This window comes from Haematobia irritans, chromosome 2, assembly GCF_050003625.1.
Source record: "Haematobia irritans isolate KBUSLIRL chromosome 2, ASM5000362v1, whole genome shotgun sequence".
NCBI classification, from domain to species: domain Eukaryota; kingdom Metazoa; phylum Arthropoda; class Insecta; order Diptera; family Muscidae; genus Haematobia; species Haematobia irritans.
In genome coordinates, this window is record NC_134398.1 from 206599373 (window position 1) to 206613336 (window position 13964).

At 35.0% G+C, this 13964-nt stretch overlaps 2 protein-coding genes across 2 annotated transcripts; both read right to left on the bottom strand.

The window, feature by feature from the left end:
* Positions 1-1564: 1564 nt before the first annotated feature.
* LOC142227006 (glycerate kinase) lies at positions 1565-12556 on the bottom strand. Its single transcript, XM_075297311.1, has 3 exons — positions 12178-12556; positions 1992-2864; positions 1565-1932 (listed from the first exon to the last, which is right to left on the bottom strand). Exons 1-3 carry the CDS (start codon positions 12466-12468, stop codon positions 1594-1596), a joined length of 1503 nt encoding a protein of 500 aa, XP_075153426.1. The 5' UTR covers positions 12469-12556; the 3' UTR covers positions 1565-1593.
* On the bottom strand, positions 8407-9139 carry Rcd4 (Reduction in Cnn dots 4). Its single transcript, XM_075297312.1, has one exon. The coding sequence runs from the start codon at positions 9041-9043 to the stop codon at positions 8675-8677; it is 369 nt and encodes a 122-aa protein (XP_075153427.1). The 5' UTR covers positions 9044-9139; the 3' UTR covers positions 8407-8674.
* Positions 12557-13964: the final 1408 nt, after the last annotated feature.

Sequence of the window (13964 nt, forward strand, 5' to 3'; positions counted from 1 at the left end):
TAGTAGATTGGTAGAATTCTTGATGGTTTGGGAGATTTTGCAAAAATTTTGCAGGAAGTTCAACTAAAATTTTCGATAGAAATAAAATTTTTCAAAAATTTTCTATAAAAAAAAATTTTCTACAGAAAAAACTTTTTCAAAAAATTTCTCTAGAAATAAAATTTTCAAAAATTCTGTATAGAAATAAATTTTTTCAAACATTTTCTATAGAAATAAATTTTTCAAACATTTTGTATAGAAATAAAATTTTTCTAAAATTTTCTTTTGAAAGAAAAATTTTCAAACATTTTCTATAAAAATAAAATTTTTCAAAAATTTTCTAAAGAAATAACATTTTTCAAAACTTTTCTATAGAAATAAAATTTGTCAAAAATTTTCTAAAGAAATAAAATTTTTCTAAAATTTTCTATTGAAAGAAAATTTTTTCAAAAATTTTCTGTAGAAATAAAATTTTTCAAAAATTTTCCGTAGAAATAAAATTTTTCAAAAATTTTCTTTAGAAATAAAATTTTTCAAAAATTGTATATAAAAAAATTTACAAAATTTTCTATAAAACCAACATTTTTCAAAATAATTGTTTGGAATCACCGTATATGACACAATCTCAACGCCGTCCGGAGGGAGTGGAGTAGAGGATATGTAGAGGTTGAATAGTGCTGGAGATATCACCCCACCTTGGGGAACTCTCTGTTTCACTCTACGACTTTCTATCCCTATATACTACATACGACTTGCACCTGCATAATTAAGAGCCCAACGTTTGGTTCCTGTCGGTAGGGACGTATTTTTGATCGAATGCCATCGATAGGTCAAATGCCATGAGGACCGTAGCTTGGACTGATTGAGATCCAGCGTTACCAAATAGAGCCACTAGGTCAGGCGGCATACAAAACAGGTCTGAACAGGATTCATGAGGATACTGTAGATGAAGCGGTGAAAAGCTACAAGGATAATCCTGATCTCGGAGCTCGACCACCACCGACCATAACACCGGAGGAAAAAGACCTCCCGCGACAGACCAGGGTAGTTTTGGCCCAACTAAGATCAGGCAAGTGCAGCCGCCTCAATCAGTGATTGATAGCAGCGTAGATGACGTGTGTCCCATCCATACTAAAGGGCCACATGATAGTCGTCACGCTTGCCCAGCTAAGCTTACCCGACTCGCCACCAGATCACTCTAAACACATTCCATCCTTATCGCATAGTTCCAGCATACGTAGAACCAAAATGGATAAAATCACATAAAAACTGTTATCAGGCCTCACTGCATTTGGAGTATGTTTATTTGCTGAAATACCCGAAAATACAAACAATCTCAAAGATCTACAAAAACAACAATCTAACTAAGATCTCATCTACTTTGCATATCGTACTTAAATCAGCAACAAGTTCTACATAAATTTTTACTTAGTTACATACCTGGTTAGCGCACTAATAATGCTAAAGAAAACACAACGAACTATTGCCCTGGGTTTGGAAAAACCACCTCAAGTCTATTGGTGGCATCTGTTATTATTATGTTCTCCCTGGAATCACTTTTCCTCAGATTGTTCAACGCTAAGCGTTTCTTTTTCTTTCAGGCTTCCCAAATTTTTATTGTATAAATAAAAATAAATGTATGTCCATTACATTTGTTCCCGTATGACCAGTGATTACATGATAATCTCCCTGTTTCAAGTTTTTGTAAAAATTATACGAATCATTATTGTCTAACATTCTTTGCAAAACATGAAAATCATTGGATGGAGTTTTCAAAAAATCCTTTATAACATCAGAGCATGCCAAAGCCCCTGCAGCTGTTGTAGGACCATCTATACCATCAGTACCAGCACTAAGGAAACATACATTTTTTAAGCGTTGATCTTGATAGAGCTTCAGGGCCATGCGTAAAGCCATTTCCTGATTCCGACCTCCAACACCATTCCCACATACCTAAAAAACGCCAGAAATTCATGAATATTTCACACTTATGTTTATGCTTTTTTATATACCTTTATAGTGGGCTCTCCAGCTGTGATCAGTAATAAGGGTTTCTGGGTCCTTTGGCACATTAGCAAGGTTTTCACGAAATGTTGGAAAACTCTTGAATCAAATGGGAATTTCTGGCTTAATTTATATTCTCCTATTAAACCATCTAGAAACTCAGAAATGGCTTTTAGGAAACAATCATAGATTTTCACCAAAGATGAGACATCGCCTTGTATACTGGTCGAGGCTATAAATGGAATATAGCCATACTGCATAGCTTCGTTTACAGCCATTGAAGTTGCCACACGATTATCTCCTACCACATAAATGGAGTTATTATGTAGCTGGAATGCTTGATTATTATTATTGTCTTCGAGAAGAGTTTTAATATGATCCGATATACCATTCCATAAATTATATTTTTCCAATATCTCTCTGGGTGTAGTCTGTCTTTGGGTGCGAGAAACCCATGTAGGTCCACTGGCAATAAGATCAACAGGATCACCAACTATATCACTTATTACAAAAGATATTACCGCTGATGCTTGAGATGCTGTCGCGGCCAATTGACCTCCCTTAATGGATGAAAGAGCAATACGTACTTGATTCATTTCTTGTATGGAAGCCCCTTGGTTTGATAAATCTTTAATAAGTTTCATTTTTTCTTGTAATTTTAAATTTGCTTTTGGTAAAGGCAATAGGGCTGAACCACCTCCGGAAATCAAAACAAACAGAATGTCATTTTCATTTAGGTTTTTGGCTAATTCTTTGATTTCCTTAGCCGCTTGTAAGGCAATATCATCTGGATGATTATTTTCAGCACCTTCATATACCCTGAAAATAGTGTCATCCTTAAGGCACATGTGTTTAAGGTTTTGAAATTGCTGACGACTTCCCTGTAAAAAAAATTAATAAGATGGTTATTTAAGTTTTCGAGCGGATCAATTCGGAATTAAGAATATATGTATGCGTTTGGAGTAATAACCCGACCAACTCGACGAACCCTAACATGGAGCATAGAAAATCATCACTAATGAAAGATGAAATTTTAGTTATACAGTTTTTGGAAATGATTGACGAATTTTGGCAGAAATATAAACTTTGCAGAATTGCAATCCTCGCTCACCCACCACCATGAATCAAATTCAGGGGGATTTGATGACAAATACTTTCCCAAGCAGATCAGTTCAATCAGTCCCGAAGATAAATCTAAAGATTTTACCTTTGAAGACTAGAGTTTTAGAGGAATCATAAACATCTCTTGTAAGAGCGCAAGAAAATGATGAAGTAACGCCTTGATTTGATATCTAAAATCTGTAGATTTTTACCCAAAATTATTTAAATGATTACGAGGAGAAAATATGGAAATTTTACATTCAGTTTCAAGCAGTTTTCATGATCAGTACGCCTTATATACCCTCAAGAAGTGAAATCGGCTTATATGGAGGCCTTACCAATAAAAACTAAATCCTATATTAAAATAGGGACCGATACTCACCGTTGTCGGCACACCTCTTTATGGTTCTAAAATACCTCTAGATTCCCAATTTCAGGCAAATTGGATAAAAACTACGGATTCTAGAAGTCCAAGAAGTAAAATCTGGAGATCGGTCTATATGGGGGCTATACCAAAACATGGACCGATACTCACCATTTTCGGCACACCTCTTTGTGGTCCTAAAATACTTCTAGATTTCTAATTTCAGGCAAATTGGATAGAAACTACGGTTTCTATAAGCCCAGGACCTCAAATCGGGAGGTCGGCTTATATGGGGACTATATCAAAACCTGGACCGATATAACCCATCTTCGAACTTGACCTGTCTGCAGACAAAAGACGAGTTTATGCAAAATTTCAGCATGATTGCTCATTATTGAAGACTGTAGAATGATTACAACAGACAGACAGCCAGACATATAGCCAGACAGGCAGACGGACATGGCTATATCGTCTTAGAATTTATTGCTGATCAAGAATATATGTTCTTTATATAGTCGGAAATCGATATTTCGATGTGTTACAAACGGAATGACAAACTTATTATACCCCCTTCACCATTCTATGGTGGTGGGTATAAAACGTCATATTAGGTTCATATCACAAACATTTGAATATACGTTTTTTGGCTGAGTGTGATAAGGCCTTCTGTTCTGGTACCAACAGATCTAGGTGCAACCCCCGATAGAAGCAAAACAGCTTTTTCAAATTGTAGAAATTGGATAATAAGAAAATAAATGTATGTATAAAAAAAATATTGTTAAAATTAACAAGTAAGGAAAGTCTAAAGTCGGGCGGGGCCGACTATATTATACCCTGCACCACTTTGTAGATCTAAATTTTCGATACCATATCACATCCGTCAAATGTGTTGGGGGCTATATATAAAGGTTTGCCCAAATACATACATTTAAATATCACTCAATCTGGACAGAATTTGATAGACTTCTACAAAATCTATAGACTTAAAACTTAAGTCGGCTAATGCACTTGGGTGGAACACAATGTTAGTAAAAAAATATGGGAAACATTTAAATCGGAAGCAATTTTAAGGAAACTTCGCAACAGTTTATTTATGATTTATCGCTCGATATATATGTATTAAAAGTTTAGGAAAATTAGAGTCATTTTTACAACTTTTCGACTAAGCAGTGGCGATTTTACAAGGAAAATGTTGGTATTTTGACCATTTTTGTCGAAATCGGAAAAACATATATATGGGAGCTATATCTAAATCTTAGCCGATTTCAACCAAATTTGGCATGCATAGCTACAATGCTAATTCTACTCCCTGTGCAAAATTTCAACTAAATCGGAGCTAAAAATTGGTCTCTGTGGTCATATGAGTGTAAATCGGGCGAAAGCTATAGGTGTGAGTTTATCTAAATCTGAACCAATTTCAACCAAATTTGGCACGCATAGCTACAATGCTAATTCTACTCCCTGTGCAAAACTTCAACTAAATCGGAGTTAAAAATTGGTCTCTGTGGTCATATGAGTGTAAATCGAGCGAAAGCTATACATGGGAGATATATCTAAATCTGAACCGATTTCAACCAAATTTGGCACACACAGCTACAATGCTAATTCTACTCCCTGTGCAAAATTTCAACTAAATAGGAGCACAAAATTGGCCTCTGTGGTCATATGAATGTAAATCGGGCGAAAGCTATATATGAGAGCTATATCTAAATCTGAACCGATTTCAACCAAATTTGGCACGCATAGCTACAATGCTAATTCTACTCCCTGTGCAAAATTTCAACTAAATCGAACCAAAAAATTGGCCTCTGTGGTCATATGAGTGTAAATCGGGCGAAATCTATATATGGGAGCTATATCTAAATCTGAACCGATTTCAACCAAATTTGGCACCCATAGCGGAGCATCTGCAGTTTATGGGCCCCTCACCGATTTGCTTGAAATTAATATATGTTATGTAACTTAGTATGCTGATTCTAACAAGGTAAAATTTTTGTCCCGGAAATACCCGGGTCTTGAGATATATATGAGATATCTCCTTTGTTGTTGGTCCTATCTAAACAAACTTGGTGTCATATGAAAGCTTATTTTATGCACTTTTATACGAAAAAAAGTCTTAAACCCCGGCCGAAGGCCGGCTACTTTTCCCCCCTTGGGATTGCGTTAGCCCACTTTGGACTCGGCCGGAGTTTAAGACTTTCTCCTATGGATAGAGTCCAAAGTGGGCTCGAAGACTTTTTGAGATATAACGAAAATAACAAAAAACAAGTATATAAAGCAGTAAGTTCGGCCGGGCCGAATCTTAAATACCCACCACCAAGAATCAAATATTATAGTTCCCTGTGAAAATTCAGGGGGATTTGGTGACAAGCAGATCAGTTCAACCAGCACACTTCCCGAAGATAAATTCAAAGATTTTACCTATGAAGACTAGATCAGATTCTGGATTTTTAAGAACCATATTTGTTTGAGTTTTAGAGGAATCATTAACATCGTGTGCAAGTGTGCAAGACAATGAAAATGAAATAACGCCTTGATTTAAAATCTAATATCTGTAGATTTTTACCCCCATTATTTAAATGATTACCTGAAGTAAAATCTGGAAACTATAATTCAGTTTCAAGCAATTTTCATTATCAGTGCACATGGACCGATATTCACCATTTTCGGCACTCCTCTTTCTGTTCCTAAAATACTTTCTGTTCCTAAAATACTTCTAGATTGCATGCAAATTTGATAAAAACTATGGTTTTAGAAACCATAGTCAATGCCCAATGTCCAAGGAGTACAATCGGGAGATCGGTCTGTTTGGGAGATAAACCGAAACATGGACCAATACAAGCCATTTTCGGCTCTCATATTTAAGGTCCTAAAATACCTTTAGATTTCTCCTTTCAGGCAAATTGGATAAAAACTACGGATTCTAGAAGCCTAAAAAATAAAATCATTTCTTGCACACCTATTTTTATTCCAAAAAAACTCCAGATTTTCGATTTCAGGCAATGTGGACAACAATTACGGTTTCTAGAAGCCCAAAAAGTAATATCGGGAGATCGGTCTATCTGATGGCTATATAAAACATGGACCTATACTCACCATTTTCGGCATACCTTTTTATGGTCCTAAAATACCTCTAGATTTCCAATTTGAAGCAAGTTGGATAAAAACTGCGGTTTCTATAAACCCAAGAATAAAATCTGGAGACCGGTCTATATGGGGGCTATATAAAAACATGGTCCGATACTCACCATTTTCAGCACACCTCTTTATTGTTCTAAAATACCTATAGATTTCAAATTTCAGGCAAATTGCATAAAAACTACGGATTCCATAAGCCCAAGACCCCAAATCGGGAGATCGGTCTATATGGGGGATATACCAAAACCTGGACCGATACTCACCATTTTTAGCACACCTCTTTATGGTCCTAAAATACCCTTATATTTCAAATTTCAACCAAATTGGATAAAAACTATCGATTCTAGAAGCCCAAGAAATAAAATCGGGAAATCGGTCTATATGGGGGCTAAACCTAAACATCAACCGATAGTCACCATTTTTGGCACACCTCTTTATGGTGCTAAAATACCTCTAGATTTCTAGAATCCCTAGAAATATAATCGGGAGATCGGTCTATATGGGGGCTATATCAAAACATTGACCGATAATCACCATTTCTGGCACACCTTCCTGTGGTCATAAAATACCTCTAGATTTCCAATTTCAGGCAAATTGGATAGAAACTAAGGTTTTTATAAGACCCCAAATCTGGAGGTCGGTTTATATAGGGACTATATCAAAACCTGGACCGATATAGCCCATCTTCGAACTTGACCTGCCTGCAGACAAAAGACGAGTTTGTGCGAAATTTCAGCACGATTGCGTTGTTATTGAATACTGTAGCGTGATTACAACAGACAGACAGACAGACAGACGGACATGGCTATATCGTCTTAGAATTTCTCCCTGATCAAGAATATATATACTTTATATAGTCGGAAATCAATATTTCGATGTGTTACAAACGGAATGACAAACTTATTATACCCCCGTCACCATTCTATGGTGGTGGGTATAATTAGGGTAAAAATGTCTTATTTTTATTTATATCTCCCAAACTAAATTAAATATTTAAAAAATATATTTTGCGTATAAAAGTGCATAAAATAAGCTTTCATATGACACCAAGTTTGTTTAGATTGGACCAAAAACAAAGGAGATATATCTAGTTTTTATTGACCCTTTGGAGGGCTATATCTCAAGACCCGGGTATTTCCGGGACAAAAATTTTACCTTGTTAGAATCAGCATACTAAGTTACATAACATATATTAATTTCAAGCAAATCGGTGAGGGGCCCACAAACTGCAGTTTAGCCCAAAACACATACTTGGGACAAATTTGAAGTCGATTGGACTAAAACTGCGACCTAGACTTTGATTACAAAAATGTGTTCACGGACAGACGGACATGGCTATATCGACTCAGGAGCCCACCCTGAGCATTTTTGCCAAAGACACCATGTGTCTATCTTGTCTCCTTCTGGGTGTTGCAAACATATGCACTAACTTATAATACCCTGCTCCACAGTGTGGCGCAGGGTATAAAAAGTGAAATTGGTGAAACAAGTTTTTGTTTTTACTTTATTTTTACTTTTTTCAAATGAACTAAAACCATGCAAAAGATCCAAAAATGGAGTGCTTCCATCGTATGACAAGCCTATGAAAAATTGGAAGTGATCCGAGTTTGCACTACTTCCGGATCACAAATTTGAGATCCAAGCTACTTTTTGGAAGTTCTTTTTGTTTGCTGAAAACTTAACTGCAGGCGTTTTTCCAGCTAAAGCTGGAATTTACTTTCTGTTAACTTACAGTTAACGCCTAGCAGAGCTACTTGAAAATCGCAGTAAATCTGCTATAATGAGAAACTGCAATATCATAATATTTGATACATACGAAATTAATCCACAATAGTCCACAAAGAATCAATTTATTTGACTAACTGTGAGAAATGAAGAAATTATGAAATGGCACAACTTAAAGTAATAAAAATCTAAAAAATATTGTATTGTATACTATTGAATACTAAAAAATATAAATTTGAGATGGTGTGTCATGAACAAAACTTACATGCAAATAATTAGAGTATATAGTTAAAAAAATATAGTCCTAAGATAGATATGTTGGAAAAACGAAACTTTTCATCTTACGATTATATTAACGTCGTACTACAAATTCTTATAAACATCAAATCCTCTTGAATAGTTGAACTCAAGATTTAACTCTGGTTCCGGGACAACATGTGTCAAGGGTTCCATTGGCAGTATGTAATCCCTAAGATCTGGTTGTAAAGTAGTATCAACATTCTTATGAACTTTAGTAGTGGGTCGCATTACATTTTGTGATGGTAAAATCGAGTCGTTCACATTGAGAGGTAGTAGATTTTTAAAAATGTTATAGGTTACACCAAAGTTGAGCTTCTTGGTGGTTTCAGATGGTAAAACATCATCGCTGGTGACTCCTGGCGGTTTTTGATTTCTAATCTTTTCTCCCTGACGTAACTGACGGAGAGTGGTGTAAAGTCTAGGCTTTTCCATATTGTTGTCTTTTTATGATCATTAGAGGATTTTTGTATTTAAATAAGCTAAAAAAAATTGGCGGTAGCCACCAAAAAAAATCTAAAACAATAAACAACGAACAGTAATGCCTACTAAGTCTTGGGCTAAAAAGCGCCAGATCAATAAAAGCGCCGTTCATTGAATGTTTTTATTTGGACGACTTTTTGAAGAGTATGTAGAGTACGATATAGTACGATTAACGTACTCTACTAATAAATAAAATACATCGATGACGAAAATCATGATATAATTATGATTTTCACAATTTAGTATCTTTTTTAGAGGCCAGTACAAAGATCGTGTTGCACTAGTGGGGATCAAAGAAATTGTCATATTCTTCTTCAGGTGATATTAATTAGATTTAATCATTCATTTCTTCAGGCTTCCTAGTCAATGTACTAAAAATATGTACTAAAGCAGTTACGGTTTGCTAAAATAGCAAAATATAGTATGTTATTGTAAACTCGGTTTCACTTTGTCGGTTTCATTTTGTCTAAAACAAATAAAAATATCATTAGCGGCTATCGTAACACTATAAAATATGAATGTATGTGTACCCTGGATCCGCACATTTTAGTATTTGTTTAGTACAGCCAACTTTTAGAGCGGTATAACTTTCAGAGAATATAAAAGTTCCAATTTCTTTAAATTGGGAAACTTAAATTGGGTCACACTAGGAAATTCTTTCACACAAATCAAAAAAGGATTCGTCGCCGGAGTCGAACCTAAAATATTTTTAGCTTATTCTGGATATGTAAGATCAAAAAATGCTCCTGGAAAAAATATTTGACATTCAGTTTTGTCAAATATTAGTGTTACGACATCCGTAGATTGGCTATTTTTATACCCTTCACCATAACTGTGGTACAGGGTATAATAAATTTGTGCATTTGTATGTAACGCCAACAAATAGTGGTCATAGACCCATCTTTTAGTGTACCGATCGGCTTAGAATTAAATTCTGAGTCGATTTAGCGATGTCCGTCTGTCTGTCTTTCTGTCCGTCCGTCTGTCTGTATATGTAATTTTGTGCACAAAGTACAGCTCGCAATTTAAGTCCGATCGTCCTCAAATTTGGCATAGGGTCGTTTCTTGGGACAGAGAAAATCGCTATTGGTTTTGGACAAAATCGGTTAAGATTTAGATATAGCCGCCATATATATTTGTCCCCGATTTGGTCATAGTTAGCGTGTTTATCAACCGATTTTCTTGAAATACCGTACATCCAAATATCTTATGAATCTCGAAAATCTTGCAAAATATCAGCCAAATCGGTTCAGATTTAGATATAGCTCCCATATATATCTTTTGTCCGATTTAGACTCATATGACCAGAGAGGCCAAAGTTTACTACCGATATTTGTGAAATTTTGCACAGAGGGTAGAATACATTCTACCAATGCTTGGTAAATTTGATTGAAATCGGTTCAAATTTAGATATAGCTCACATATATACCTTTCGTCCGATTTGAACTTATATGGCCACAAAAGCCAGATTTGCTTGTAATTTTGCACAAGGGGTAGGTTAGGTTAGGTTAGGTGGCAGCCCGATGTATCAGGCTCACTTAGACTATTCAGTCCATTGTGATACCACATTGGTGAACTTCTCTCTTATCACAGAGTGCTGCCCGATTCCATGTTAAACTCAATGACAAGGGACCTCCTTTTTATAGCCGGATCCGAACGGCGTTCCATATTGCAGTGAAACCACTTAGAGAAGTTTTGAAACCCTCAGAAATGTCACCAGCATTACTGAGATAATCCAATCGAACCCACGACCTTGTGTATGCAAGGCGGGCATGCTAACCATTGCACCACGGTGGCTCCGGTGGAGTTTTGCCGTGATTTGCTTCTAATTTTGCACAAGGGGTACGTTTAGTAGTATCGGTAATTGTGCCAAATTTGGTTGAAATCGGTTCAGATTTAGATATGGCTCCCATATATACCTTCCGTCCGATTTGCACTAATATGACCAGGGGGGCCAAAGTTATACTCCCATTTACGTGAAATTTCGCATAGATAGCAGAATTATTATTCCAACTATAACAAGTTGGCTGATAAGTCCCCGGTCTGACACATAGATGGCGTCGCTAGTATTAAATGCATATTATTTTTATATAGTACCAACCAAAAATTTGGCTGCAATGAAGAGGTGATCGCCGAAACTGAGGCCTATTTCGAGGCAAAACCGAAGGAGTACTACCAAAATGGTATCAAAAAATTGGAAGGTCGTTATAATCGTTGTATCGCTCTTGAAGGGAACTTTGTTGAATAATAAAAACGAATTTTGACAAAAAAAAATGTGTTTTTCTTTGTTAGACCGGGGACTTATCAGCCAACCTGTTACATGTCAAATTTAGTCAAAATTGGTTCAGATTATATATAGCTCCCATATATACGTACACCAGAGTTGGGGAAATATGGTAGACTGTTACACATTTTAGACCCATTTTAAATTTTAATTCTAGAGATTTTGTAGAAGTAAAAATAATGTATCCTTTATATAGCTTCCAGCAAATGTGAAGTAGTTGAGATGGGAACACAAATTTTGGCCTACATAGGAATGAAGGGTATAATAAAGTCGGCCCCGCCCGACTTTAGACTTTACTTACTTGTTTAAGTCGGTCTTTGTTTTTATAGCGGTCCCATTTGTCTAATCTTCTGTTTTTCTACTTAGGCAATCGGAATTTCTGTAGGATTTAAAATGTAAAATAATCAGATGACAATTTAATGGCAGATATATCCACAATTAATTAATACTATAATCTAGTTTTTCCCTTTATCCAGAAACATATGATCATTAAGGTAAATTCATTAAATTGCGTCAAATAGATTAATATCGTCCTCTAACTTATTGAATACCAATCGGTCTATAATTTAAAATCATTTGTTGTCAATTCAAAGGTACATTTTCCATCCACTACATTTAAAATTCCTGGTGAACTTGTACATGTCTCACTAATACGTTTAGATTCTCTTATCTGTACTTTTTTCTCACACACACACAAGTTGTGGTCCTACTTCGACTAACATTCAACAACGAGGTCATTGTAATCCATTCTAGATATTTTCACCATTTAGATATTGCAGAAATTTCGGATTTCACTTCTTACCTTTGGTATGCTAATAATCCCTTGATGCAAAAAGCTACCTAAAGCCTCTTCCAATTGCACTGCCATTCCCAAAACAGCTTTACCGAAACCCACAGCATAACAGCGTTTGCCAGTGAGGTCTACATATTTACCCTGCAGTTGTATGTATTTCTTGTTATCCTTTCCTGGTAAAGAGTGTGGAACTAAATTGTAATTATTTGTGGCTGACAGCAAATTATGAGGCTGCACTGATTCAACAGAACGAAGGAATATATTTCTTAAATTTTGTAAATGTTGCAGGCGATTACTCATGATGACCAGTGTATAAGTTCAAGTCGTAACGTTTAATCTTCATATCATATCTCATTCTTCGTCGTCGATTTATAAAGTAAATAAACACAGCTGTTTTTTGCGACATCAGCTCAGTGTTGCCATGCCATACAGCTGCGATGAATTGGAAACAGTAATGCCAACTAACGCTTTCTTCAAATGTACAAGGTCAATTAAAGCGCATATGCGTTTTGTATAAACCGTTTTCGCGTTGTTACGTTGTTACTTTATTAATACAGAAGAAATGAAATTTTGAGAAAATTTTCCATAAAAATGAATTTTTGAGAAATGTTAGCGGCTTAACTTAATACCAACATACAGAAATGAAATTTTGACAAAATTTTCTATATAAATGTAGGTATGGAAAATTTTCCAATGGAAATTAAATTTTACAAAATATCCTAGAGAATTGAAATTTTTACAAAATTTTCTATACACAAAATTTTGCATAGAAATGAAATTTTGTGAACTTTTCAGAAAATTTTTTCTATAAATAAAATTTTGACAAAATTTCCTAAAAAAATGAAATGTTGAAGAAATTTCCTATAGAAATGAAATTTTGAGAAAATATTCTATTGAAATTAAATTTTCACAAAATTTTCTATAGAAATGAAAATTTAAAATAAAGTCCTATCGAAATGAAATGTGACAAAATTTCCTATAAAAATGAAATTTCAGAAAATTTCCTGTAGAAATGAAATTTTGACAAAATTTCCAATAGAAATGAAATTTTGACAAAATTTTGTATAGAAATGAAAATGACAAAGGAAGAGAGATATGTTTGTACGAATTTATTTTCGGCATAAGCCGGCTATCATGTAAAACCATTTTTCGGAAGGTTCAAGTGTGGTTCACTTTTGGGTTTAGTGAACTGCCTGAATTTATTCTAATAATTGGTTGATAGTTTTGCTGCAACCCTGCCAACATTTTTTGAATTTGGGGACTCTTTTGAGAATCCCCACTACGTCGAAAACAATCATATACGACATCAAAAACTCGTCGGAAAAGCGCCGTCACTATTGAGAAGTTGTACCACGCCAAGTTACTACAAAAATGTTTCGCATGAGTGCAATTATTAGGTGCCTTTATAGATCAATTTAGAACGACGCCAATAAGGGACCCTCCAAACAATCAGAAAAAGTGCATTTTAAGATAGTTGTAAAAGAATCATTGTGGTCGAGTAAAACACGTTTGTTTAGATATTTATTAATTTGATTAAACATTTACAAATTCTTAAAAATATAATATTTATACCACTATCACATTACATTTATCATAATTTTTGGCATTAATGATGATGTTGAGTTACAAGTAGCGAGTTACATGTTGCTGCGTCTATCAACCAGTGTTTTTATTCCATGGAGGCAGCGTGTCTGTAAAATATCTGAAAAACAATCACTTTATTCCATTTGGAAAATCACCAAATTGTTCACCAATATACCTTTCACAATTTTAAGCTTATAATCTATGTTTTCAGA